This window comes from Rattus norvegicus, chromosome 1 (genome assembly GCF_036323735.1).
Source record: "Rattus norvegicus strain BN/NHsdMcwi chromosome 1, GRCr8, whole genome shotgun sequence".
NCBI lineage: Eukaryota > Metazoa > Chordata > Mammalia > Rodentia > Muridae > Rattus > Rattus norvegicus.
In genome coordinates, this window is record NC_086019.1 from 97,005,206 (window position 1) to 97,030,258 (window position 25,053).

At 45.8% G+C, this 25,053-nt stretch overlaps 1 protein-coding gene, 1 long non-coding RNA gene and 1 other non-coding gene across 4 annotated transcripts in view; 1 reads left to right on the forward strand and 2 right to left on the reverse strand.

Annotated features, from left to right (window-relative positions):
* Positions 1-14,761: 14,761 nt before the first annotated feature.
* On the reverse strand, positions 14,762-14,835 carry Trnat-agu1 (transfer RNA threonine (anticodon AGU) 1). The gene has a single exon. It is a non-coding gene; the product is annotated as a tRNA-Thr (tRNA).
* Positions 14,836-14,947: 112 nt separating this feature from the next.
* Positions 14,948-18,738, forward strand: LOC134485109 (uncharacterized). The gene is made up of 4 exons (XR_010062990.1): positions 14,948-15,168; positions 16,371-16,847; positions 18,198-18,438; positions 18,606-18,738. It is a non-coding gene; the product is annotated as an uncharacterized LOC134485109 (long non-coding RNA).
* The window catches only part of Wdr88 (WD repeat domain 88), a 40,388-nt gene continuing 31,388 nt past the window's right edge, over positions 16,054-25,053 (reverse strand). Inside the window, exons 9-11 of one of the 2 annotated variants that reach the window (XM_039100859.2) lie at positions 24,743-24,811; positions 17,712-17,804; positions 16,054-16,410 (exon numbers count right to left, since the gene is read on the reverse strand). In XM_039100859.2, the coding sequence (XP_038956787.1) occupies positions 16,282-16,410; positions 17,712-17,804; positions 24,743-24,811 (291 nt within the window). In that variant the 3' untranslated portion in view covers positions 16,054-16,281. Of the gene's footprint in view, positions 16,445-17,711; positions 17,805-24,742; positions 24,812-25,053 lie in introns of both variants that reach the window. The other variant, XM_006228899.4, reaches the window with a different exon arrangement.

Genomic DNA, 25,053 nt, shown 5'->3' on the forward strand with positions numbered 1-25,053 from the left:
AACCCCAAGCCTTTCTCAGTGTGAATTTGTGAGCACAAAAAACCATATCCTGAGTTGGTACACTTCAGTTAACAAGAACAGTTAGCCAGAAGCAGAACTACGGAAGTCAAAGGCAAGGTTATTCCATTTAGAGACCTTCCCAAAACTATGGACTTTGATGGTCTTTATTTTGGTTTTGGTAGGTGGTGCTGTCCACATGCTGGGTTTTACAGCCTGAATGATATTTTCATCATGGAGTCAGTTGTGCTAAGGTCTGGGAGCCTGTTACAACAGGACTTAAGGTCATCTTTCTGCCTGGGAAAATTCATATTTTTTAAGTGCCGTTTTTGTCCTTTTTCCGTGCCACCTGACACTGAGGTTTATTTGTGGCATAGCCTCACTTTGTAGCCCAGGCTAGCCTAGAACTCACTATTCCAACGGTGCTTTGGCCTCCTGAGTTGTGAGTGGCCACACCCAGGTGAGCTGGGCAGAGCCAGATGATGGGACTCTAACGGGGCAGTAAGACCAGGTGTAGTCTGTGGTTCCGATGTTGCATAGAAGGGACAGGTAGCTGATGAAAAATGAGGTGCTGAGCTGGGCAGGATGACTCACAAATGGAATCCCAGGCCTTTAGAGGTAGGAGCGGGAGAATCAGCTGTCTAAGACCAGCCTTGACTATGGACGACGGAGCAACTTTGAGGTCAGCCTGGACCACATAAAACCCTGTATCAAAAAAAGAAAATGGGGGTTGGGGATTTGGCTCAGTGGTAGAGTGCTTGCCTAGCAAGCGCAAGGCCCTGGGTTCGGTCCTCAGCTCCGAAAAAAAAAGAATAGAAAAAAAAAAAGAAAAGAAAAGAAAATGGGGGATGGGGTGGGCCGTGGGCAGATAGTTTAACAGTCAAAACACTTCCTATTCTTGCAGAAGGCCAGAGTTCAGTTCCCGTCACCCATGCCAGTGGCTCACAAGCACCTGCAACTCCCGCTAGCTTTGGGACCATCTGATACCACTGACCTCCACCCACACTTGCATGTACATCTCTATACACGAACAAACACACATACTCACACGCAATTATGCTACTAATGAAATAAACCCAATTCGAACCCCACCCGTCCTAAAGCGGAGAATTTGAGCCACTCTACAAGCCTCCTGGTGTGACGCTGACGCAGTTTGCTTTGGAATGGTCACCGTGGTCTTCTTTTGCCCTTTGATCGCTTTTGCTTCATACAAAATGCATCCTCGCTACACGGAGCAACAAAGAGCACAGTCGAGCCGCATAGGAAGAGCAGCAATGGCAGCAACCAACCCTGCATCCCGGACAGAGTTCAGATGGACACACCATGCACGCATCGGCACTGACAGCACATCCTCTCCAGCCAGGACCATCTGATAGAGATGTCATAGGACCCATACATGGGCAGCCGTAGGGAAGCATTTAAAGTAAAAGCAGGGCTAGGGTGTAGCTCTGTGGTACAGCATGTGCTTGGGATGTGTGAGACTTTTCGTTTTCTCACCAATACCAAAACAAACAGACAAACATAATAAAGAAATCGGGGTGAGAGAGAAGGTCTGCCGGTTAAGAGCGTTTCTGGTCTTGCAGGGGACCTGAGTTTGGTACCAGCAGAACATTGGAAAGTTCACAACCACCTTGTCTCTAGACACCGGTCCAACACTCTCTTCTGGCCTCTGTGGAAACCTGTACACACACACACACACACACACACACACACACACACACACTTAGTCATAATAAATGTTGACAAAATTAAGTAATTAGACTTAATGATACACTGTAGACAAATAGGTTCAAGATAGTATCGTTTTGCTATATAATCAGCATTTTCCAAACCAACGCTCAACATATAATCAGTGTTTTTCCAAAATAATAATACGACATTTTTATTTTAACATTCTCATCAGAAGTCTCGCAAGTCCAGCATTTCCCCCTTACCTCTTCAGGCTCACCACAGTTCCACTGAGCCACACCTCCTCTGTTCAAAACCACAACCACACTTGCTGAGATTGACAGCACAGACCTGTAATCTCAGTTCTGGCAAGACTGAGCCCTTGAGGATTTCAAGTTCAAGGCCAGCCTTGGTTATATAGAGTGAGTTCAAGACTAGCCTGAGATGCATTGTGGAACTCTATCTCAAAACACTAAGAGCCACAGGTAGAGCTCAGTGGTAGAGCCCCTGCCTAGAATCCACCAGTGAGGGGCTGGGGGTGTGGCTCCATGGTAGAGCCCCTGCCTAGAATCCACCAGTGAGGGGCTGGGGGTGTGGTTCAGTGGTAGAACCCCTGCCTAGAATCCCTCAGTGAGGGGCTGAGGGTGTGGCACAGTGGTAGAGCCCCTGCCTAGAATCCACCAGTGAGGGGCTGGGGGTGTGGCTCAGTGGTAGAGCCCCTGCCTAGAATCACCCAGTGAGGGACCTAGGGGCATGGTTCAGTAATACAGCTCTCTCTCTCTCTCTCTCTCTCTCTCTCTCTCTCTCTCTCTCTCTCTCTCTCTCTCTTCTCCCTCCCTCTCTCCTCTTCCTCTCTCCCTTTCTTTGTGTGTGCATGTGCATGTAGAGGATCTATTGTGTTCTCATAGTTTGGGGAATATGATACCCACCAACAGGTATCAACAGTTAGAAGTCAGTAATGGGATTGCACAGGCCCCAGCTACAGCTAAGTATACCAGATAGAAAGCCCTGGGGCTCTTCTTTCTGGGTTTGAGAGCTCACAAGGTCGATTACACCCTTGATTGTGGTCCTGAATGCCAGTCTTAAGGCTGCACACACTCTGCTGAACTCACTGGTGCCCTCTTCTAGACACAGGCTGGCAGGTGCATGTTGAAGCCAGGGGAGTCCCCACTCAAGCTGACAGCATTTCCATGGCTGTCCACACCAGCACAGACCTGATTCAGATGCTTAAGAAATGGAAACGCTAGAAAAAAAGTCAGAGAAATATTTCCATAAGGTCTCATAAACCAGCAGCAAGACCAGACACAGGCTGATTACCTAGTATGTGGAGGACAGACATGGCTTTATGAGTTTAGACTCACCTCGTAGTAAGAGCAGAAAAAGCTGGACGAACGGGAAGAATTTATTTAAGAAAATCAGGTAGATCAACCCTCAAGGCTGGACCACAAAGTGTTTTGTCCCAAACACTTTCTTTTTTTTTTTTTTTTTGTTTTTGTTTTTTTTCCGGAGCTGGGGACCGAACCCAGGGCCTTGCGCTTCCTAGGCAAGCGCTCTACCACTGAGCTAAATCCCCAACCCCCCAAACACTTTCTTATAAAAAAAAAAAATTCTTTTTGATGAGGACAGGCAGTGCTGGAGATAGTGCCTAGACAAGGGTTCTACCACTGAGCCACGCCCCCAGCACCTCACTGGGGGATTCTAGGCAGGTGCTCTACCACTGAGCCACACCCCCAGCCCCTCATTGGGGGATTCTAGGCAGGGGCTCTACCACTGAGCCACACCCCCAGCCCCTCATTGGGGGATTCTAGGCAGGGGCTCTACCACTGAGCCACACCCCCAACCCCTCACTGAGAGATTCTAGATAAGTTCTTCACTGTGACCAGTCCTATGATAAAAGATTATTTTCAACAAAAACTACTTTTTCAACTTTCTATTTCAGATGCATATTCTGTAAGAATTTTTAGAGAAATGTAAATGCAAATAAATAAAAAAAGCACCTATAACTGTGATTCAACAATCCACACTCCTAAGACATTGGTGTGTGTTTCTTTATGTGCACCTAAATATCTTCACAAATACACATCTTTTGGTATACATTATATGAATGTGTGAGTTTTATTACTGAATATTTTAAACATACAAAAATTGTTTTGTTTATAAAATAGTGAACATGGGGTTGGCAACTTGGCTCAACAGCTATCTTAATTACTATTCTGAGGAAATACCACTACCATGGTGACGCTTACAAAAAAATATTTCACTGGGGCTGGCTTACAACTTCCGAGACTTAGTCCATTATCATGAGAGCAGGGAGCAGAGTGGCACAAAGGCGGGGATGGCACTGTCACAGTAGCTGAGGGCTTTACATTTGATCCACAGGCGGGGGGGGGGGCCTTCAGATACGAGCTTTTGAAACCCCAAAGCCTACCTCCAATGACGCACCTCCTCCAACAAGACCACACCTCCTAATCCTTTCCAAACAGTTAATCAACTGGGAATTAAAATGTGCAAGTATATGTGCCTGGTGGTGGTGGGGGGCACATTTTATTCAAACTACCACAACAGCAAAGGGGGCTTCCTGTTCTGTGTCCAGGACCCATACACAAAAGCACAGAACACTAAATAAAATGTAATCAACAGGGTGAAGAAAACAAAACGGTTTTATTCCATTAGCCATTGCTATAGCAAAAACACCTGAAGTTGGCTATTTGTAAAGGTTACTTTAGCTCACAGTTTTCAGAACCTGAAAGTTCCAGATTAGACAGCTCCATTGCCTCAGCTTTTGGTGTGAGCTTCTTCGCAGCACGTGGTGGCACACGGGAGAGGTGTGGCTCAAATTGTATGGTGAGACAGGACACCACAGATATCCAGGGGTCAGGCTATCGTGTGTGTGTGTGTGTGTGTGTGTGTGTGTGTGTGTGTTTGTGTGTGTCCGCGCGCTCACGCACACACGCACACACCACACTCACACACACACACACACACACACACACACACACACACACACATCCATTCCCATAGGGACTAACATATTCCGCAAGATCTGTACTGATGATCTGAAGGGCAGTACTTCCCAAGAGCTAACCACCTTCCACCAAGCCCTGACGTAAAGCTTTAATGCCCATCACCCCGGAAGCCAGACTTTCAGAAGCGAGCAGACACAGATACATGGAGGGTGTTGACAGCTACATTAAATTCAAGTGGGCCGAGCACACTAACAAAGGACAGAAGGCTGGACTGCCTTTTGTTGTAGTTCTTGTTTTGAGACAGGATCTTACTACACTGCTATACTAGCCCCAAAGGCATCATCCTCCTGCCTCAGCTTTTTAACTCTTTTACAATGACTGTTAAAGACTGTATACATATGACAATTCTTACACACAATCAATTAGATTATTTATTTATTGCCCAGACTGGTCTTAAACTTGTAGGCCAGACCCCCTCTGCCGCTTCCCCCTTCCCCTGCAAGCAACTGAAACCACAGCCTACTAGCTTCGAAATGGTTGTGATACATTTCATATATCTGTATTAATCCTTCGAGACTTTCTTACAACACATTTAATCACATCTCCTCCTCCCCTTAGCTCTCCCAATCTACTCCCCCCTCATATACCTCCTTCAACCTACCCCTCAACTTGGTGCCCTTTTCTTTTTAAAAAAAAAAGACAAGTTTCCTTTTATTTGTGCATGTGTGTGTGTGCCTGGCTGTAGGCATTTGCACCACATATATGGAGGTGCCTACAAAAGCCAGAAGACAACACTGGGTCCCCTGAAACTGGAGTTACAGGTGTTTGTGGGTGCTGGCATCTGAAGCCAGGTCCTCTGCAAAAGCAGCAAATGCTTTTAGCCACTGAGCCATCTCTCCAGCACCATACTGTGGTGGTTTGACTATGCTAGGCCTAGGGAGTGGCACTATCTGGAGGTGTGGTCTTGATGGAGTGGGTGTGGCCTTGTTGGAGGAAGTGTGTCACTGTGGGCTGGAAGTCTTCTCGTTAGCAGCCTTCGGATGGAGAACACACACCTGCCTAGACACTCACTGTGCTCCCACCTTGATGATGCTGGACTGAACCTCTGAACCTGTAAGCCAGCCCCAATTCAATGTTGTCCTTTATAAGAGTTGCCTTGGTCATGGTGCCTGTTCACTGAAGCAAAACCCCAGCTAAGACACACACCCAATCTTGAATATAACAAATCAAGTCTGCTTTGCACTGACAGAATACTCCTGGGTGTGGGGCAGCCCACTGGACTGTGGTCAGCATCTCAGTGGCCACATCCTTAAAGAAAATTAACCTCTCTCTCAGAAGCTGTTAACTGCCTATAGATCCTCAGATAGGGGTGTGGGTTGGTGAGCCCCTCCAGCTCTGTACTGGAACATGGACTGGGTTGATCTCACACAGGGAGCCACAACTTCTGAAGATTCATGAGTACAGCCATTCTATCATGTCCTGAAGACGTGTTTTATCCCAGTGTATACTTCCCCAAAATATCATTTCCAAAGTACTGCAGTATATAGCGGAAAATCGTAGACAAGGATGAGTACAGGTCCACCCTGAGTGGCTGAGAATGTAGTTCAAAGGCAGAGCACTTGTACAAAGCTCTTTGTTCAGCCCACAATCGTGGGGGAAGGAGGAGACAGAAGACGTAAGGAGCAAATATTATTGGAAACAAAACCGATCTATCCTAATATCAGAGGCATAGACTCCGAAGCTAAGGAGATTCCCAGGGGTACTGAAAATGAGGAACATCTCAAAGTATAGAGAAAAGTTAATCCTCAATATGGATGCCCCGTCATCGGAACTTGACAGTAAGAAGCAAACTAGAGAGAACTTTATGGAGAGTTGACAACTGCCCCCATCAGAGATGGACATTTTCACATTATTCTCTTACTTAGAGATGTGGAGAAAACATAGCAAAGGCAGAGAATAGGACACACATACACGCACACCTTCCGTAACAATCCAATACTTGCTACCCATCCAACTCCAGAAAACGTTCATTCTTTCTTTGCGGGGGAGTTTTGAGACAGGGTCTCTCTGTGTATCCCTGGCTGTCCTGGAACTCTCTCTGTAGACCAGGCTGGCCTCGAACTCAGAGATGCGCCTGCCTCTGCCTCCCATGTGCAAAACCACCACCCAGCTGAGAATGCTCATTTTTTTCAAGTGCACAAGAAATATTCACCAGGGCAGGTCATATCTGAGGTAATTTAATGAGCTTTAAATGGCCCAAAAGATGGCTCCATGGGGAAAAGCACACTCTGGTCTTTTACTGGACAGTGATGGCACATGCCTTTAATGGGTTCAAATCCCAGCTCCCACCCCAAATCATAGTTGATCATAATCTATAACATCAGTTCCGGGACATTTGAGGCTTTTTCACAGGCACCTGTATACTTGTGGCATACATAGCCCCCCCCCCCGACACACACACACACACACACACACACACACACTAAAAACTTTTTAAAGAAATCGGTGTGAATAAAATTGAAAAAGCAGAGAAATATCTGCAAAACTAAAAGCTGATTCTTTTGCTGTTGTTAGTGGTGGTTGGGTTTTTTTTTTTTTTTTGTTTGTTTGTTTTGGTTTGGTTTTGGATTTTTTAAGACAGGGTTTCTCTGACTCACTCTGTAGACTAGGCTGGACTTGAACTCCTAGAGATCCACCAGTCTCTACCTCCAGAGTGCTGGAATTAAAGGCGTATGCCATCACTGCCCAGCAAAAAGTTGATTCTTTTTAAGTATTTATACATTGATGAACTTTAGAAATACCCCACTCTTAGTCAGTGTTTTATTGCAGTGAAGAGACACCAAGGCCATGGCAATAAAAGCAAGCATTTAATTGGGGCTGACTTATGGCTTCAGAAGTTTAGTCCATTACTATCATGGCAGACAGTGTGGCAGCACACAGGCAGCCATGCTGCTGCAGAAGCAGAGGGTTCTCCGTCTTGATCCAGAAGAGCCAGGAGGAGGCTCTCTTCTGCACTAGATGAAGCCTAGAGCAGCAGGGAGAGCACCACTGTGCCTCAAAGCCCGCCCCCAGTGACACACTTCCTCCAGTAAAGCCACACCTCCTAATCCTTCTCAAGTAAAACCACTCCCTAATGATTAAGAATTCAAATATATGAGCCTATTGGGGTCATTATTATTCAAACCACCACACTCTTTTTTTTTTTTTTTTTTTTCGGAGCTGGGGACCGAACCCAGGGCCTTGCGCTTCCTAGGCAAGCGCTCTACCACTGAGCTAAATCCCCAACCCCAAACCACCACACTCTTAATTCTAAGTCTAATAATAGACTTAAAACTATTGTCTAAACACGTCTAGATGACTTGGGTTTGTTTGCTTGTTTGTTCCTTGAATCAGTGCCTCATAAGCAGGCCTCAAACTTGTGCTGGCCTTGAAGTCTGATCTTCCTGCCTTTCAAGTGCTGGGATTTCAGGTGTGTACAACCATGGCCAGATCGTTGTTGCTGTTGCTGTTGCTGTTGCTGTTGCTGTTGCTGTTGCTGTTGCTGTTGCTGTTGCTGTTGCTGTTGCTGTTGCTGTTGTTTTAATGACAGGGTTTCCCTACATAGCCCTGGCTGACCTAGAATCCAATATGCAGAAATTCACAGAGCCTGCCTCTGCCTCTGGCATGGTGGGATTTAAGGTGTGCACCACTATACTGGCTTTGGGGGGTTTGCAGTTTTTTTCTTTTTTGTGTGATTTAGATTTACATATTTTTACTTCAGTACCAGGGCTGGAGAGATGGCTCAGTGGTTAAGAGCACTGTCTGTTCTTCCAGGGGTTCTGAGTTCAATTCCCAGCAACCACAAGGTGGCTCAACCATCTGTAATGGGATCTGATGCCCTCTTGTGGTGTCTGAAGACAGCGACGGTGTACTCATATACATAAAATAACTAACTCATATACATAAAATAACTAAGTGAGCCTTTACTTCAGTACCATAAGGTATGCTCAGCGAAACTAATTATTTTGCTATTCGTGCATTCTAGGAGGTTTTAGACTCGCTGTAAAAGAAAGACTACCAGGTGTCTGCTGCAGCTTTAAATGTACTTGCTCAGTGTGGCCATCTCCAGGGCTGGATTTTCTCAGAAATGTGTACTTAAGGGGCTGGGGATTTAGCTCAGTGGTAGAGCGCTTACCTAGGAAGCACAAGGCCCTGGGTTCGGTCCCCAGCTCCGAAAAAAAAGAACCAAAAAAAAGAACCAAAAAAAAAGAACCAAAAAAAAGAACCAAAAAAAAAAAAAAAAAAAAAAAGAAATGTGTACTTAAAACAAGCACCTAAAATCTGTTTTTGCTAAATATCATCAGCTCCTCACTTGGGCCCACAGTAACATGAGGCAGAATAAAACCCTGGCCCCTCTATCCACATTTTGTCTCCTTTGTGTTAAAATGTGGGGTCAGATTCCTAACTGCATGTCAGTCACTTAAGGAATATCCATCTAAAAATTTGCGATTTCTAAGCAATCGCATCCTCCTTCCGGGTGAGTAACCAAGGCCTTCAGAATGAAGGAGTTCTGCTTTAACTCCTGTACTTGGGAGAAGAAGGGAGTCTTCGTGAGTTGAAATCTGCCTAGTTTACATTGTGAGTTCAGACTGGGTTTCAAAACACAGACAGGCAGACAGAAACAAAGAAACAAAGCTGGGGGAGAAAGAAAGAAACAAAGAAACAACTCAACTCCTACAGTGTTCCATCCCTGATCCTCAAATGGCCCCTCTTGGAAAGATAACCCCTCCCCACCCTGCCCGGTAATCTTCTCAAGTGAGTCCCCTCAAGCAATAAGAACTCAGAACCTTGCAGAACCAGAACAGAGGCAAGGAGCAGACAGGCCAGACCGTGACTGACCGGGCTGACGGGACAGACCAGAACTGCTTACTTCTGCACCTTCTGCTCTTCTTCCTGCTCTGCTGAAACCTAAGGCTTATATCAGGACCTCTGAAGATGGACAGAAATGCAGAAATGCGAGCTTCTCTCCTTCCCCCCCACAGCTTTGCTCCTTGAGTTCCTTTCCCCCTTTCAACCACCTTTTCCTTTTGCTTTCTTTGGGGTGGGTGGAGCTGACACGTGGAACCCAGGGCCTGTTTGACGACTCTCACCTGCAGCCAGCCTTAGCTGTGTGTTCAGGAGCTGAGCCAAGCAAGCTCTGCAGAAGTATTCAAAAGAAGATTTGCTAGGAGTGTGGCTCAGTGTAGAGCATCCGGTTAGAATCCCCCAGTGAGGGGCTGGGGGTGTGGCTCAGTGGTAGAGCCCCTGTCTAGAATCCTCCAGGGAGGGGCTGGGGGTGTGGCTCAGGGTAGAGCATCCGCTTAGAATCCCCCAGTGAGGGGTCTCACCTCAGTGAGAATGGTAAGAATTCCCCTGGGGAGGTGTGGCTTAGTAGTTCAGTAGCCAAGTTCTTGTCTAGCATTTGATTCTCAGTACAGTGTAAAAAAATGATTAAAATAGTAAATTTCATGTTATATGTCTCTTACCACAATAAAAACTAAACTCATAGGGTCTTAAACCTGGCTGAGAAGTGTGCCCCCAGTTTTCTACTAGCGAAAGAGACTGCAGTTGGCAACCACGCCACAGCTACCATGTGTCAGACCATGTACTGCACACGTGCGTGCAACACACTCACACTAATGTAATAAAACAAATATTTTTAAAAGGCTTTACATTTAAACAGTGATTCTCAAACGTTCTATCGCAGAAGTCTCAGAGTTTCCTGGGGGCTGGAAAGACAGCTCAGTAGTTAAGTGCGGTTGCTACTTCTATGGAGGATCAGGGTTCCATCTTTACCACACTGGCCCCCTCTTCTGGCCTCCTTGGGTACTGCATGTACAGGGATCGCAGACAATATAAACACAGGCATGAAAGAAAATTTTAAATCTTTTTTAAAATTACTATCTTAGGGGTTGGGGATTTAGCTCAGTGGTAGAGCGCTTGCCTAGGAAGCACAAGGCCCTGGGTTCGGTCCCCAGCTCCGAAAAAAAAGAAAAGGAAAAAAAATTACTATCTTAGTTTGGGTTTTGTGAAGAGACACCATGACCGTGGCAACTCTTATAAAGGAAAATACGTAATTGGGGCTGACTTACAGATCAGATCTTTAGTCCATTATCATCGTGGTGGGAAGCAGGTCCGTGTGCAGGCAGACATGGTTCTGGAGAAGTATATATCTTCTGAGAGTTCTATATCCAGATCATCATCAGGCAGCAGGGAGAGACTGAAACATGCTTCCTCCAACACGATCACACCTTCGATATGGAGGCCAGTTTTATTCAAACTACTACATTCCACTTCCTGATATATATATATATATATATATATATATATATATATGTGTGTGTGTGTGTGTATGTGTGTGTGTGTGTATATATATATATATATATATATATATATATATATATATATTGCAAAGTGCATTTAATTCAACTTCAGAAGTCCCCATAGTCTACAACAATCTCAGCCCTGGGAATAAGTTTCTTCTGAGTCTCATGCAATCTCCTAACTGTAATCCCCTATAAAATCTGAACCATAACCACATACTTCTAATATATGACAGCACAGAATATATACATTACCATTCCAAATGGAGGAGGGAGCATAGTGAGGAAATCCTGGACCAAAGCAAGACTAAAAACAATCAGGGCAAACTCCAAACTCTGCATCTCCGTGTCTGATGTCAAAGTGCTCTTCAGATCCCCAACTCCTCTCATCTCTGTTGACTGCACACACTTCTCTCTCCTGGACTGACTCCACTCTCTGTTAGCTGCTTTCCTTGGCAAATTCTGACATCTCCAACGTCTTGGGGTCTCCAAGGCTATCCAGGCTTCATCTTCACAGTTTCGCACAATGGTCTCTTTGGGTCTTCATGCCAGGACATCCCTGACAAGTGCCTGGCCTCCAAGGCGTTCCTTAGTCACAGAGATTCCATAACCCCTTCTTCTATCCTTGACTCTAAAGCCAGAACCATGTGACCAAAGCTGGCAAGTTCTGCTGCTTGCCGAGGCTAGAACATGCCCCACCCCCATTCATTCAGTTACATCTTCTCAAACTTTGTTTTCGATGGTTTCCTTTGCTGCCTAAGCTTGGCCATTCTGAAACTAGCTCTCTAATTCCTTTTTACAAGTTGGAAGCTTAGTTGGGTGGGGTCTTGCCTTGAGGTCACCACTTCCTTTATTTCATTTAGTATCAGGTTTTCTTTTTTTTAAGATTTATTTATTTATTATATATAAGTACACTGTAGTTGTCTTCAGACACACCAGAAGAGGGCATCAGATCTCATTATGGATGGCTGTGAGTCACCATGTGGTTGCTGGAATTTGAACTCAGGACCTTTGGAAGAACAGTCAGTGCTCTTAACCGCTGAGCCTTCTCTCCAGCCCATCAGGTTTTCTTTTACTCTGTTTTATCTCCTTAAACATAGGACTTAGCTCCCCTCCACTTCCCGGTGCCCCGTTCTCCTCAATGTATATTCTGTAGCTTTCCTTGCTCAGCTTGCTCCGTTTCATTACAGATCTTCGTAAGAGTAAACCACAGGACAGAGTCAATACTAGACTGTTTTGAAATTTCCTCAACCAACCAAAACTCTTCAGTTTAGCCTCAGGCAGACTTTTCAGAGAAGGGGAAAAGGCTGCCATATTCTTTGCCAAGATATCACAAGAAGAGTCTCTAGGCCACATACTAAAATTCTTCTCCTCCAAAACTCCCCCAAATTCAAATTACCCTCAGTGTAATAAAAACAGAAGTATCGTCAGGCCTATTACAACAGTACCCCACTCCTGATACCAATTTCTGTCTTAGGGTTTCCTTTGCTGTGAAGAGACACCACGACCAAGGCAACTCTTATAAAGGGAGACATTTAATTGAGGCTGTCCTACAGTTTCAGGGCATCAGTCCATTATCATCATGGCAAAGTCAACACGGAAGACACTAGAAGTTAAATCTGAGAGAGAAAAATCTATTGATTTAAAAACTAACTGCGATAAACCAAATACACATTGACACAAACATTTTATAAAATTATTTACAACATAAACCAAAATTCAGTTTGAAGTAAAACGTTGTTTTACATTTTTACAAAGCTCTTTCAGGTAGGTCTCACAGAAGGGCTGCCGAAGCCATTCCCATTTGTGCTGTGTTGTTTGGGGTGACAATATAATGAGACCCCATGAATAAAGAAGAGGCTTCATTGGTGGCCTCGGAGGGGTTGGGCCAAGGGTGGTGACAATTCTTCCGAGAGATGACACGCTGGCTGAAGGATCGTTGATGGGATGAGTTTCCCCACAGATGACCTGGGAAACAGCATTCTGAACCCCCACCACACTGAACGCAAAGGCCCTGAGGCAGGAGGACCCATGCAGGTGGGTCAGGACAAGCCCGATTCTCTTTTCTAGCTTTGCTTACTGCTTAGGAGGTTGAGGGGGGAGTGTCCAGCCAACCAGATGTCTTCCAGGTCCTTTGTCCCTGTGCAGCTATGACTCACAAAGGCTTTCTTTTAGAGCTGAGCTTCCCTCAGACTCAAGTGCCTACCAACATCTCTGATTGGTCCCGACTTAGCTTTTCACTATTGTAGAGCACATGCAATTACTTAAAAAGAGGATTAAGGAGACAAAACAAGCACCGACCCCACTGACCTACTGCCCTCTGCTAGGCCCCACCTCCCAAAGTCTCCTCCCGAACACCACCACCAGAGCGGAGCACGCTGGTCACTGGATCGGGGGAGACACATTTTCATCTCAAACCATAAAACAGCATCCAACACGCAAGTGCTCCAAACCCCAGGGCTGATAGAGCAAGCTAGAACTAAACCCCAGAAAGACTCAAACGTGTGTTCCAATCAGGCCTTCAGTAACTGGATTCATTTGAATGGACCTGTTGTCCTTGACCAAATGAACCAAGTTGCAAAGGGCCAGGAACTGACCAAAACTAACAAACAATAAGTCCAGACCCATAGTTTTCAAAGCTGGGGACCGAACCCAGAGCCTTGCGCTTTCTAGGCAAGCGCTCTATCACTGAGCTAAATCCCCAAACCAGAAATCAGTGTTTTTAATTGTTAGTCTTTTCCCCAGCTAGAAAGAAGTCCCCACGCCCTCTCAAATAGCCGTGCAGCGGCGGCAGACATCTTTTTCCCAGCACTGTGCGTTTTTCCGCATGCTGCCTTATCTAACCAGAAACTCACGTGTGTTCCCTGTGTGGCTTAATGCTTTGTCACTTTTCAGCTTAGGACTTTTTTTTCCTATTACATTTACATGCTGTGAACATATTTGTGGTCATACATGAGCTGCAGCATGCATGTGGACCCTCAGGCCTGAGGACAATTTTCGGGGGTTAATTCTCACCTTCCACCCTGTTAGACCCAGGAATTGAACTCAGAATGTTCAGGATTGGCATCAAGGACTTTTATTCACTGAGCTGTCTCACCCGTCCTTAAGAGTCCTTAAGATGGTTTTAAATGATTTCTAAGGTTGTACCTCAATTGTGAGTCAAAGTTTCTGTATTAGGAGTCACAGCCTTATGTGACTCGTGCATTTTCTAAAGCTCACTGAGTTTATCATTCTGTGTTTTGTTTGCACTTGGGTTTATCCCCGAGGAACATTCTTTAATACTTCAAAGCCTCCTCACCTTCCAAAGCCTCCCCACCTTCCAAACGCAAATGCTTTCAAGGAACAACCAAGTGCCTGTGGCGTCCCGGCTCTTGGCAACCACAGCCCAGGCCCTAGGGTCGGGCCCCACACTAGAGGACCTAGCCACTTTTTTTTTTTTAAATGCATTCTGTAGATGCAGATTGACTGATCGAATTTGACGCTACAGAACCTCACTCGGCCTCACCAAGCTGACCTCAGTACGCAGAGGGTTGGTACCCACTGCGCGGATTCCGGTAGGAAAAAAAAAAAGCATTCTTTACAGTGCTCAGCGAGGCCAAGAGGCTGTCGAGACTGTTAAGCCCGGTGGGAGCACTCGGGGACAGCTATTTGGCTGACCTCAAGAGGCAAAGACTAGAAGGGAACATGACAAAGTCTTCAGCTAAAATGTCTTCCTGGCTGACAGAAGAACGATTCTGGGAGAGCGTTCACGAACGTCGCGCAAAAAATGGAGCGCAAACGCTCAGCGTGAGGCACCGCTGGGATTCGAACCCAGGATCTCCTGTTTACTAGACAGGCGCTTTAACCAACTAAGCCACGGCGCCGCCCGCACGGCCAGTGCGAGAAACCAGTTCCCATTTCTAGTGACTTCATGAGCTTTGCTCATGCGTACACGTTTCTGCGCGGGCAGGGGAGCGCATGCGCGGTACGTTTCTCGCTTGAACAGGCTTCCGAAGCCCAAAGCAACGCTGGAGATTTAAATAGGCTTCGCGGAGTGGGCGGGGTACGGTGGCCCTGATTTCCGGGCCATAGCGTCACTTTTTGAGCTTTATCTTCTGCCGGTCAGAGAGTTCGTCGGCTGAGTGTGACTCTGGGAATCGCAGCGGAGCCCCCAGCTACCCCAGAACCTCCCAGTGCTGCCTTGGATGTCATCTCAAGTGAGCTGCGGCCATCCTTGTCAGCCCAGGCCCATAACTTCTGGACTCCTTCTCTTGGAACCAGCTAGAGATCCTGAGAGGAGCTCTGGACGATTCGAAGAACCTGCAGGATGTGTAGAAGTTTCTGTTTTATGCTCAAGTCCCAGCCCTCCCCAAACAGATTTTCCTTAGTCACTCAGGGGTTTCCATGCCAACCGTCCCTTTGACAACAAAGTCAAGCAGCACTACTAATGGATTCCTCTGGCTTTACTCCAGCAGATTTCATTTGCTGAACTCATCTATGCAAAAATAAATGCAACCTGCACAGAAACGTAATGACCTAGGTGTCCCCAGAGCTAAGAAAGTGACAAATACACTCACCGAGGTCTTAGTGACGAAAGAGGCCTCAAAACTATCTAGCGGTGAGATGAAGAGCTAGCTCAGTGCTTAAGAAGGCCCAAGGTTCAATTTCTAGCATCCACATGGCAGCTCACCACTGTCTGTTCCAGGAAATCTTAACTCCATCTTTTGGACTCTGTGAGCACTGCATACATGAGGCACATACATGCATACATACATACATAGATACATACGCATACATACACTCAAATACACGAGGAGAAAGGAAACCACAACCTGAGAAGACCCTTCAGCGCCATTAGATACAGGACCAAGCTCCTAGCTCTTGAACCCGGAAGGGAGAAACCGTATTCAAACCATAGCGGTCACAATGCCTTGCCATCTGCAGAGTGTGCACACACACCCCCACCCCCTGACGCATCATATTCCCTTAACAAGCATGTTCATGAAGTACACATGCCAGTTCCAGTGGCAAAAATGAGATGAAGATCAGGTTATAAAGCTCCGAAATAGAAAAACTGTATGTACAATTCCCCCACACACTTGTTTTCCAGAGGAATCAAGATTTATTCTATATTAAAACTAACAGTGCTCCCCTCTGAAAGGGTTCTGCGGTAGGCAGAGAGGCAGACCATGCTGACAGTCTATTTGGGGGCCTGGCCCTTGCCTCAGTCTGGCAGGTGCATTCTGGGAGGGGAGCTCAGAACAGAGCCCTGAAGAACACTGCGGGCTGGGCTGTGTAGCAGGTGGTCTGTCCTCAAGCACTCGAAGGGCTCAGCAGGCGTCATATGCAGAGCCTCTCCAGTGATGATAACGACAACGACGAAGAACTAGATGATAAGCTCTTCTTTTCTCTCCGGCAGAACAGACACGTGTTGGAGAGTTGAGAATAAACGTCACTCTCTAAGACGGAGAAAAGCTGGTCACAATTCCTGCACTGTGGTGGGACATTTTCAAGAAACAGAGACGATGTGCAGGTCAGAGGAGATCAGACTGTGAGTGTGGAATCCCGTACCCCACCACAGACAGCCTGGATGGAACCAAGGCAAGTCCTTCCCTCTCTGGAGTCTCTCCCCCCAAAAACTACCCGGGGAGGATTGGGAGCATCAAACATGGGTGGGTGCTGCCCAGCCTTCCCTCCAAAGCTAGGAGGGTAGCCAGGGCTGACCCTCATGTAGCCACATGCTTGGGAGGAGGAAGGTGGGGTTTGTGTCCAGCTCTTGTCTTGTTCAGAGTGGTCCAGAGTGGAACTGTAGGACCCAAGGGGTGCTCTGAGTCCTTGGTATGCTGAGGACAGCCGGCTTACAGAGCAGAGGGTTAGAAAGAAGCAAGACAAGCAGGTAAGGAACTGTTTTTGTTTTTCAGTAGCAGGAATTAAACTCAGGCCCTTGAATGTGTTAGGCCACTGAGCTACATTCCCCAACCAACACCCACCCCCCTAATCCCCCCCACCCTCCCACCCCCGCTGCCCAGAGAGGGGGGGAGGAGGGAGAGAAAATGTGTATATGTTGTTTTAGTGTTGAGCACGCGCACACACACACACACACTCCATAGATACATATACATACACACGTACACATAAACACACTCACACATGAGCACGCACACACAGTCGCCGGCAGGAAGCACACCCTTAATCCCAGCACTCAGGAGATGGGGGCAGGTGGGATTCGAGTCCAGCCTGCTCTACATTGCTAGGTCCAGGCCAGCCAGGGCTACACAATGAGATGCGCTGTCTCCAAAATAAAATAAAGTAATTATGGAGGTTAGGAGTGCAGTTCAATGGGAGGGTGTGTGCCCAGGATGTGAAAAAGCCTCGTGTTCCATCCTACAACTAACAGACAGTCAGACAGACAAGTGTATGCACACTTATAACCCCAGCACTTAGAAGAATAAAGTCTCAGGCCAGCCTAGGAACTGTAGCAAAAACCTGTCTCGGAGAACAAAATAAATAAAGAAGGTAAAGACCCCAACACACCCTTTCCCTCCTGTGTCATCTTCTCCTGTCACTCACCATGGGGCCGCTTTCTTTGTTTTCTATACACTTGTCTTGTCCGTTAGGACTTAAGCACCCACAAGGCTGGGATCCCACTGTTTGTTTGTGACTGTGTCTCCAGGGGTCGAATAAATGTTTGCTCAGGGAATATGCTGAATTGGTGTAGATGGGCAGAAGGTTCCTGGGACTGATTTTACCTCATACCAACCTGCCTGACCTTTAAGCCCATGGCCCTTTTGTTCTCAGAAACCAAAGGAATTTTGTCGATTTCTTCAATATTCCATAGTCTCATGGAGTTGTCCTAAAACAAGTTAAACAGTAAGCCAGGAGTCACAAAAACAGACAGGCAAACAAAACAAAAAACAAAACAAAACAAAGCAAACCACTGTGAAGACTGTGGTAGCACGGCCGGTAGAGTATAGGACTCTCCGTCCCCCAGCATCACAAGAGCCAAGTACAATGCCACACGCCTGTAACCCCAGCACATGAGGAGGAGAGGCAGGAGGATCAGGAGTTCAGGGCCAGCCTGGGCTACATGAAGACCTGTGGTGCAGCTGTGCCATGGGATAGCATTCTGTGTTCAGAATAGAGGAGCTGCCAAACCTCCCAGAGGCATAGAGACACAAAGCCATGTATTGTGGAGCAAAAGAAGACGGTCTGGAAAGGCTACAGGCTGTGAATTTTATCTCTCAAGCATTCCAGGAAAGCAAATACTGCAGATCGAAATTGGACACAAGTTCCTGGAAAGACAAATAACAAAAACCCACACCTTCCACTAAGCCTTCCGCCAGCTCATTAGCTGATGAGAACTCTAAGGACTTGGAGAGGTTGGAATGTTGCAAGTCCAGAGCCAGATCTTCACAAGCCGCCTTAGCACCTCTGATAGCCCTTCATGACCCACCTCTGACGTCATCTGCTGCCTCTGTGGCTGTGAGGTAAGTTCTTTGGAATGTACAAACGGACACCTCACGTCTAACAACTGAAAAAGCTAAGCACTGCCCAGTAGGAGCTACGGCCTGTGGTTGAGTCCTCCCTGTTATCCGTGACCTTCCATTAGTCAGTTTGGGAATGATTTATGGTATCCCTTGTTCCACTATTATAGAAGCTTGACAAAAACTGTTACCGCGGTGGAGCACGGAATTTGGCGTAACCTGGTTCTTTATTTGTCTGCTGCGGTCACTCATCTTTGACTTCAGAATAAACTATCCCTTCTCACCTTTGAGGTGAGAGTTACATTTGTGTACGTGTGCTGTATTCTGGGTGGAATATGTTGGGTGTGGTATTGTCGTGTGCATTGTGTATAGCATGTGTAGTCCGTATTGTATGTAGTGTGTGTAGGTATGTTGTGTGTCCTATGTGTTGGGTCGCATGTACTGTATGTAGGTATGTTGTGTGTAGTATGTGTTGTGTCTGCTGTGCGTAGTATGTGCATTAGATGTTGCAGGTCTTCTGGGTGGTATGTGGGTGTGGTGTAGTGTGTGTGTGTGTGTGTGTGTGTGTGTGTGTGTGTGTGAGTGACAGTTAAAATAGAAATGGTGGGGGGTTGGGGATTTAGCTCAGTGGTAGAGTGCTTGCCTAGCAAGCACAAGGCCCTGGGTTCGGTCCCCAGCTCCGAAAAAAAGAAAAAGAAAAAAAAATAGAAATGGTGGCTGGTGGGTACTCTAGAGGAAAGGGGAAGCTGAATAAATCAGAGAATAAGGTTCTTTCAGGCAGTAAAATTATTCTATGATTCTATAGGCTCCTGTAATGACGGATGCATGGCCCATGTTTAACAAAACTCAAGGAATGTACAATAAATAAGTAACCAAGGTGGTACACACCTGTAATCCCGGCACTGGGGAGCCCGAGGCAGGAGACTTACAGTTTATGGTCAACTGAGTGACAAGCCAGACTTGGGAGTTCACACAACATTGTGAACTCTGGACTTTTTTACATACTAATAAAGATAATTCTGAAAAGAAAGGCAATTTTCTAGTAGCCTTGACTTTTGCCCCAGTGAGATTCCCTGTCTTTGCTGTGCATCCCGTGGAGCTGTAAAGCCTGAAGTCCGACCTGTTTATTATTGCCCATTTGGTTCAGTGGCAATAGCATCTGCTTGACATGTGTCACGCTTCTTAATTAAACGGTTAAATGTCTTAGAGAGACAGATGCTGAAATTTGGAGAACAGCTACACAGGAGAAGAGCCAGGTTTTATCAATAATCACTTTCGACAGTAGTTTGTCAAGTCCTGGTGACATGGTCAGCCCAGGCTACAAGGACCCCACCATGAGAAGTCTCAGAAAACCAAAGAACCAGCAAACAAAGATGACTTGGAGAGAAGGCTCAGTGGTTAAGGGCACTCACTGCTCTTACGAAGGACCGGATTTCGGTTCCCAGCACCCACAATTACTCTCCTTTCTGCCCTCTGAAGGCACTGAACACACATGGCTGGCACACACACACACATACACACACACACACACACACACACACACACACACACACAGAGGCAATGCATGTATTGTATTTTAAAGTCACCCATCGGCTTCTAGATACTTTGATTCCAAACGTGGGCGTTTCAGATACCTTCCAGGCTTCCTGGGAAGATTTTAATGAAAATGCAGAAAGCCGAAAGAAAAGCTCGCTAAGAACTACCTGAATTCAGACCAGATTTGTTGCTGTAATTTTGTTTGTTGTTCATTTTTCAAGGCAGGGTTTGCCCATGTAGCCCTGGCTGTTCTGGAACTTGATCTGTAGACCAGGCTGGCCTTGAACTCTGCCTCTGGAGCATTGGGGTGTAAGGCCTGTGCCGTCACTTCAGGCTCCAAATCTGACTGTTCTAACTCATCTGCACATTTAACACACGGTGCAAATGTAAACTTCGTCAAATGCCATTCATTGGGTAAGGTAAGCTTTCTACCAAAGCAAATGGGAAGTTAAGTGGGGAGCCTGCCTCGCTCCTACCCCAGGGCTGGCATTAGGCAGAGCATCTTGCTTTTATGTGGGTTCTGGGATCCAAGCCTGGGCCCTCATGCTTGTGTGGCAAGTCCGTGATCGACGGAGCCATCTCTCCAGCCCCGCAATGAATTTTTGTTCTAGAAATGGAAGGTAACATCTTCCGTGAACATATGTCTACGGTGTGGCCGTCAGCATTTCTGGCTTTTGAAATGATTTTAAAATGTTAGCCTGTCAGAAATTTATATTTTTAAGGTATGTGACAAGGATATCTCTCACTTTAAAATGTATCGAGGATGAGAGTAGAAAAAAAAAAGGTAATAAAGTTGAGTGTGGCAACACAGACCTGTAATCCCAGTGTCTGGGAGGTGGAGGCTGGAGGACCAGGTCATCCTGGGCTAAGTAATCCCAGCATTGGTGTGTGTGTGTGTGTGCGTGTGTGTGTGTGTGTGTGTGTATGTGTGTGTATGTGTGTATGTGTGTGTATGTGTGTGTATGTGTGTGTATGTGTGTATATGTGTGTGTTGTGTGTATGTGTGTGTATGTGTGTGTATGTGTGTGTATGTGTGTGTTGTGTGTATGGGTGTGTGTATGTGTGTATGTGTGTGTATGTGTGTATGTGTGTGTATGTATGTATGTGTGTATGTATGTGTGTATGTATGTGTGTATGTGTGTGTATGTGTGTGTATGTGTGTGTATGTGTGTGTGTATGTGTGTGTGTGTGTGTGTGTGTGCTGGAAGACCAGGAACTCTGCTAAGTTTAAAGCCAAACTGGGACACTTGAGGTTCTATCTTCAAAAAGCAATGCAAACAAAATGAATAATAACACAAATGTATATAATGTTTACCACACACACACACACACACACACACACACACAACTATTTGGAGTTATTTGGTTTGATTTGAGAAACAGGGTTTCTCTGTGCATCCCGGGCTGATCTGGAACGCTCCGTTTTGCCTCAGGCTCCCAAGTTCTGGGATTATATGTGTGTCCCACTGTGCACAGTTACTCATTTTGATGAATTCAAATTTTTAAAAATTCCTATTTGTTTCCTTGCTTTAAGTATTGTTAGGTATTCTTAACTGTACATGCAGGAGCCTCTGGAGGCCAGAGGAGGACATCAGATCCCCTGGAACTGGAGTTACAGATGATTGTGAGCTACCGTATGGGTACTGGGAATTGAACCTGCGTCCTCTGTAAGAGCAGCTAGTGCTCTTAACCACTGAGTCACCCCTCTGGCTCTACATTTCCTGTGCTTTGCTGTCAAACTCTTGAACGCACTGCAAACCCAGACTATCAAAAATTCTCTCAAACGTTTCCTTCGTATTTTTAAAATTTTAGCTCATCAGTTTAGGTCTTTGATACATTTTATCTTGTACAGTGGTCCCTTGATGTACGTAAGAAGTTGTTCCCAGACCTCCCACAATGAAGAATACCAAAACTGGTAGAGCCCAAGTTAATAAAGATGGAGAAAAAAAAAACTGGTAGAGGCTCGTGTCCCCTGCATAAACCGCATCAAATTTGCATAAATTTACATATATGCCTATACTCTTTAAATCATCTCTAGATTGCATATAATGCCTGAGAAACTCCAAACGGACTATTGTTTGGGAGTCAAGGGAACAAGTTCTCTGTGTGGCCAGTATAGATTGAGTTTTATTTAGCTTAGTTTTAAAAATATGTGGTATGCTTATATCTATATCTAGATAGGTTAGACAGACAGACAGAAAGACAGACAAGCAGGTGAATGAGAGAGAGAGAGAGAGAGAGAGAGAGAGAGAGAGTTAGTTTACAGGTTCTCACTGTGTAGCCCTGGCTGGTCTGAAACTCACTATGTAGGCCAGGCTGGCCTTGAATGCAGAGATCCACCTGCCTCCGTCTCCTGAGTGTTGGAGTAAAGATATTCCCCACTATGCTGAGGATGCTTTTTGTTTCTTGTTTTTTTATATTTCAAGTTAGTTGATGCCCACAGATACGGAAAGACAACTGCATGTGATATAAGGAAAGGGCACAGTTTCATTTGTTTGCTTGTAAATATCCGGTTTTCCTACCGCCATGTGTGGGGAAGATTATCCCTTCTCCATTAGGGCACAAAATAATCAGCCCATGTAAGTCGTGGCTTATTGATAGGTCTGCCTGTCTGTCCCACTGAGGCATCTATCTGTCCTGGTGCCGGTTAGCATGTTAATTATGATCTAGTTGAGCTTGAACTTCAGGAAGTATGTGCCCATCAATTACATTACTGAGAATATTACCATTCAGGTACTCAAAGACCCCATGGGTTCCTTATGGACGTGAAATTCATGTGGAAGGGGACGGGGGAGGGGAAAGGGGAGCTACTGACACTTCCATAAGGACTTTATTGAATACATACAACACTCGGGGAGCTGCGATTGCACATGTGTACTACCATAGGTGGCTACATTTCAAGAAATGGAATGTAAGTAGCCTCTGTTTAGTCACTGTGTTTATGTCCTCTTCATAAAGTAGTCTTGTATCTACATAGCTTAAGTATTTAATAACTGGATACAGTGGACACATCTATAATCCAGCACTTGGGAACACAGGGAGGAGGATCATGAGTTTGAGGCTAGCCTAGACTACATGGTAACACCCTGTCTCAAACAATCAAGCAAGAATATATAATAATATAGCCTGCAAAAATCAAGTACCTAATAAAACGTTGTAATTATATACTTATATTTTGTGTAACATCCATGTATTGTATGATATTTATTATATAATATACATATAAAATTATGATATGCTTATTGGATATTTAATTAATCGAATGATACATCATAATACATAATATGATTTATACTATATGTTAGAATATAATATATCATATTTACTACATAATACATATCACAATATATTATGTGTAATGTATTATTATATAACGATTGTTCTATTACAATGCTGTATAATATAATAACATTATTATAGCACGGTATTTTCATGGTTTTCTTAAGCATATTTGTTCATACACTCCTGCCATTCATTCCTCTGTCACCTACCTCGTCTTGTTTTAAATGACGGCATTAATCCAATGCAGTGATGTAAAATGTACAGAATGACAGGCTCTCTGTTACAGAGGTAACATCTTCATCACACATTAGTGTGCGTTTACTATGGGTTCTCAGTCTGCGATGTCTGTCCTATGCCACTCTCTGTGGCACACACATACAGTCTCAGCACTCGGGAAGCTGAAGCAGGAGACCTGCAGCTATGGGCTAGCCTGGGCTACACAGCAAGATCCTGTCACGAAGCAAAGCTGCTTGGTAGGTGGGGTCTCATCCACTGCTTCGCAGACCTAGAGGCCTCTGACAGTCACAACAAAATGTACCATTGAAGGTCAGATGTCAAGGCGGAACTCCATTCCTCTGACACTGTCACCTGGCACAGCCTCTGGGTGAGGGACAGTTGTGTGCCACTAGAATGGATGACCCATCTGGGGCCTCCAGAGGACAAGTCTGCTTAGCTGTGAGCTGGTGCCTGCCCTCCAAAGCCCGGTCAGGCTTCTCCAGCAAAAACTCAAGCATTGGTGGACAGACCGGATCCACCCGGCAATCCCCAGCCAGACTCAGACAGAAGAAAGGACTGAGTGCCGTATCCCTGGGCAGCTCCTGAGTACAGACTAAGCTAAACTGAGCCTTCACAGAAACGGGGTTCTGCCTTTTTTTTTCTTTTTTTCTTTTTTTCGGAGCTGGGGACTGAACCCAGGGCCTTGCGCTTGCTAGGCAAGTGCTCTACCACTGAGCTAAATCCCCAACCCCAGGGTTTTGCCTTTTAATTCTTTTTGCTGTGTGAGCCACAAGTGGTGGCGCACACCTTTGGTCCTGGCACTCAGGTGGCAGAGGCAGGAGGGTCTCTTGAGCTCTAGGCCAGCCTGGTCTACAGAGCGAGTTCAAAGACAGCCAGAGCTACACAGAGAAGCCGTATCTTGAAAAAACAAACAAACAAAATAAAACAAAACCCCTTTATTTACTTGTTGGAGACTAGCGGGCAGGCGCTTGCTACAATTTGCGTGTGGCAATCTAAGTACAGCACTCAAAAGTCGGTTCTTTCCACTCTGTGGGACCTGGGAATCAGGTAGTCAGGCTTGGTGGAAGGTGCCTTTCCCTAACAAACCATCTCGATGGCCCTCTTCTTACCTCTGCCTCCTGGATGCTGGGATTACAGGCTTGGGGCATGCAACCCCAGGTCCGGATTTCATACTTGGGATGACCACTTCTGCTCTCAAGTACTAACACATGTGCTAGGCATCTTAAGCCAGCCAAAGCTTGGTCGCTTTTACCTTTGAAGCCGAGAGGATCCACTTCTTGTCGTTGCTAATAGCAACATCCGTCACCCAGTCCTCGTGGCCCTGAACAAGAAATAATTTAACAAAGACCTAGGAGAAATGCTTTTGAAAAGCAAGACAAACAAAAAGCCAGCAAGCTTCTGTTGCTTACCTGCAGCACACGCTGGGTCCCGTCCACGCTTAAGGCAGAATGCAAGCCACAAAGACCGGTCATAGTACTGAGATGAAGGTGCTGTGTGTGTGTTTTTAAACCATATGCAAGGCTCAGCAGAATGGGAGGAAATAAAAAACCGATGTTCCTATCT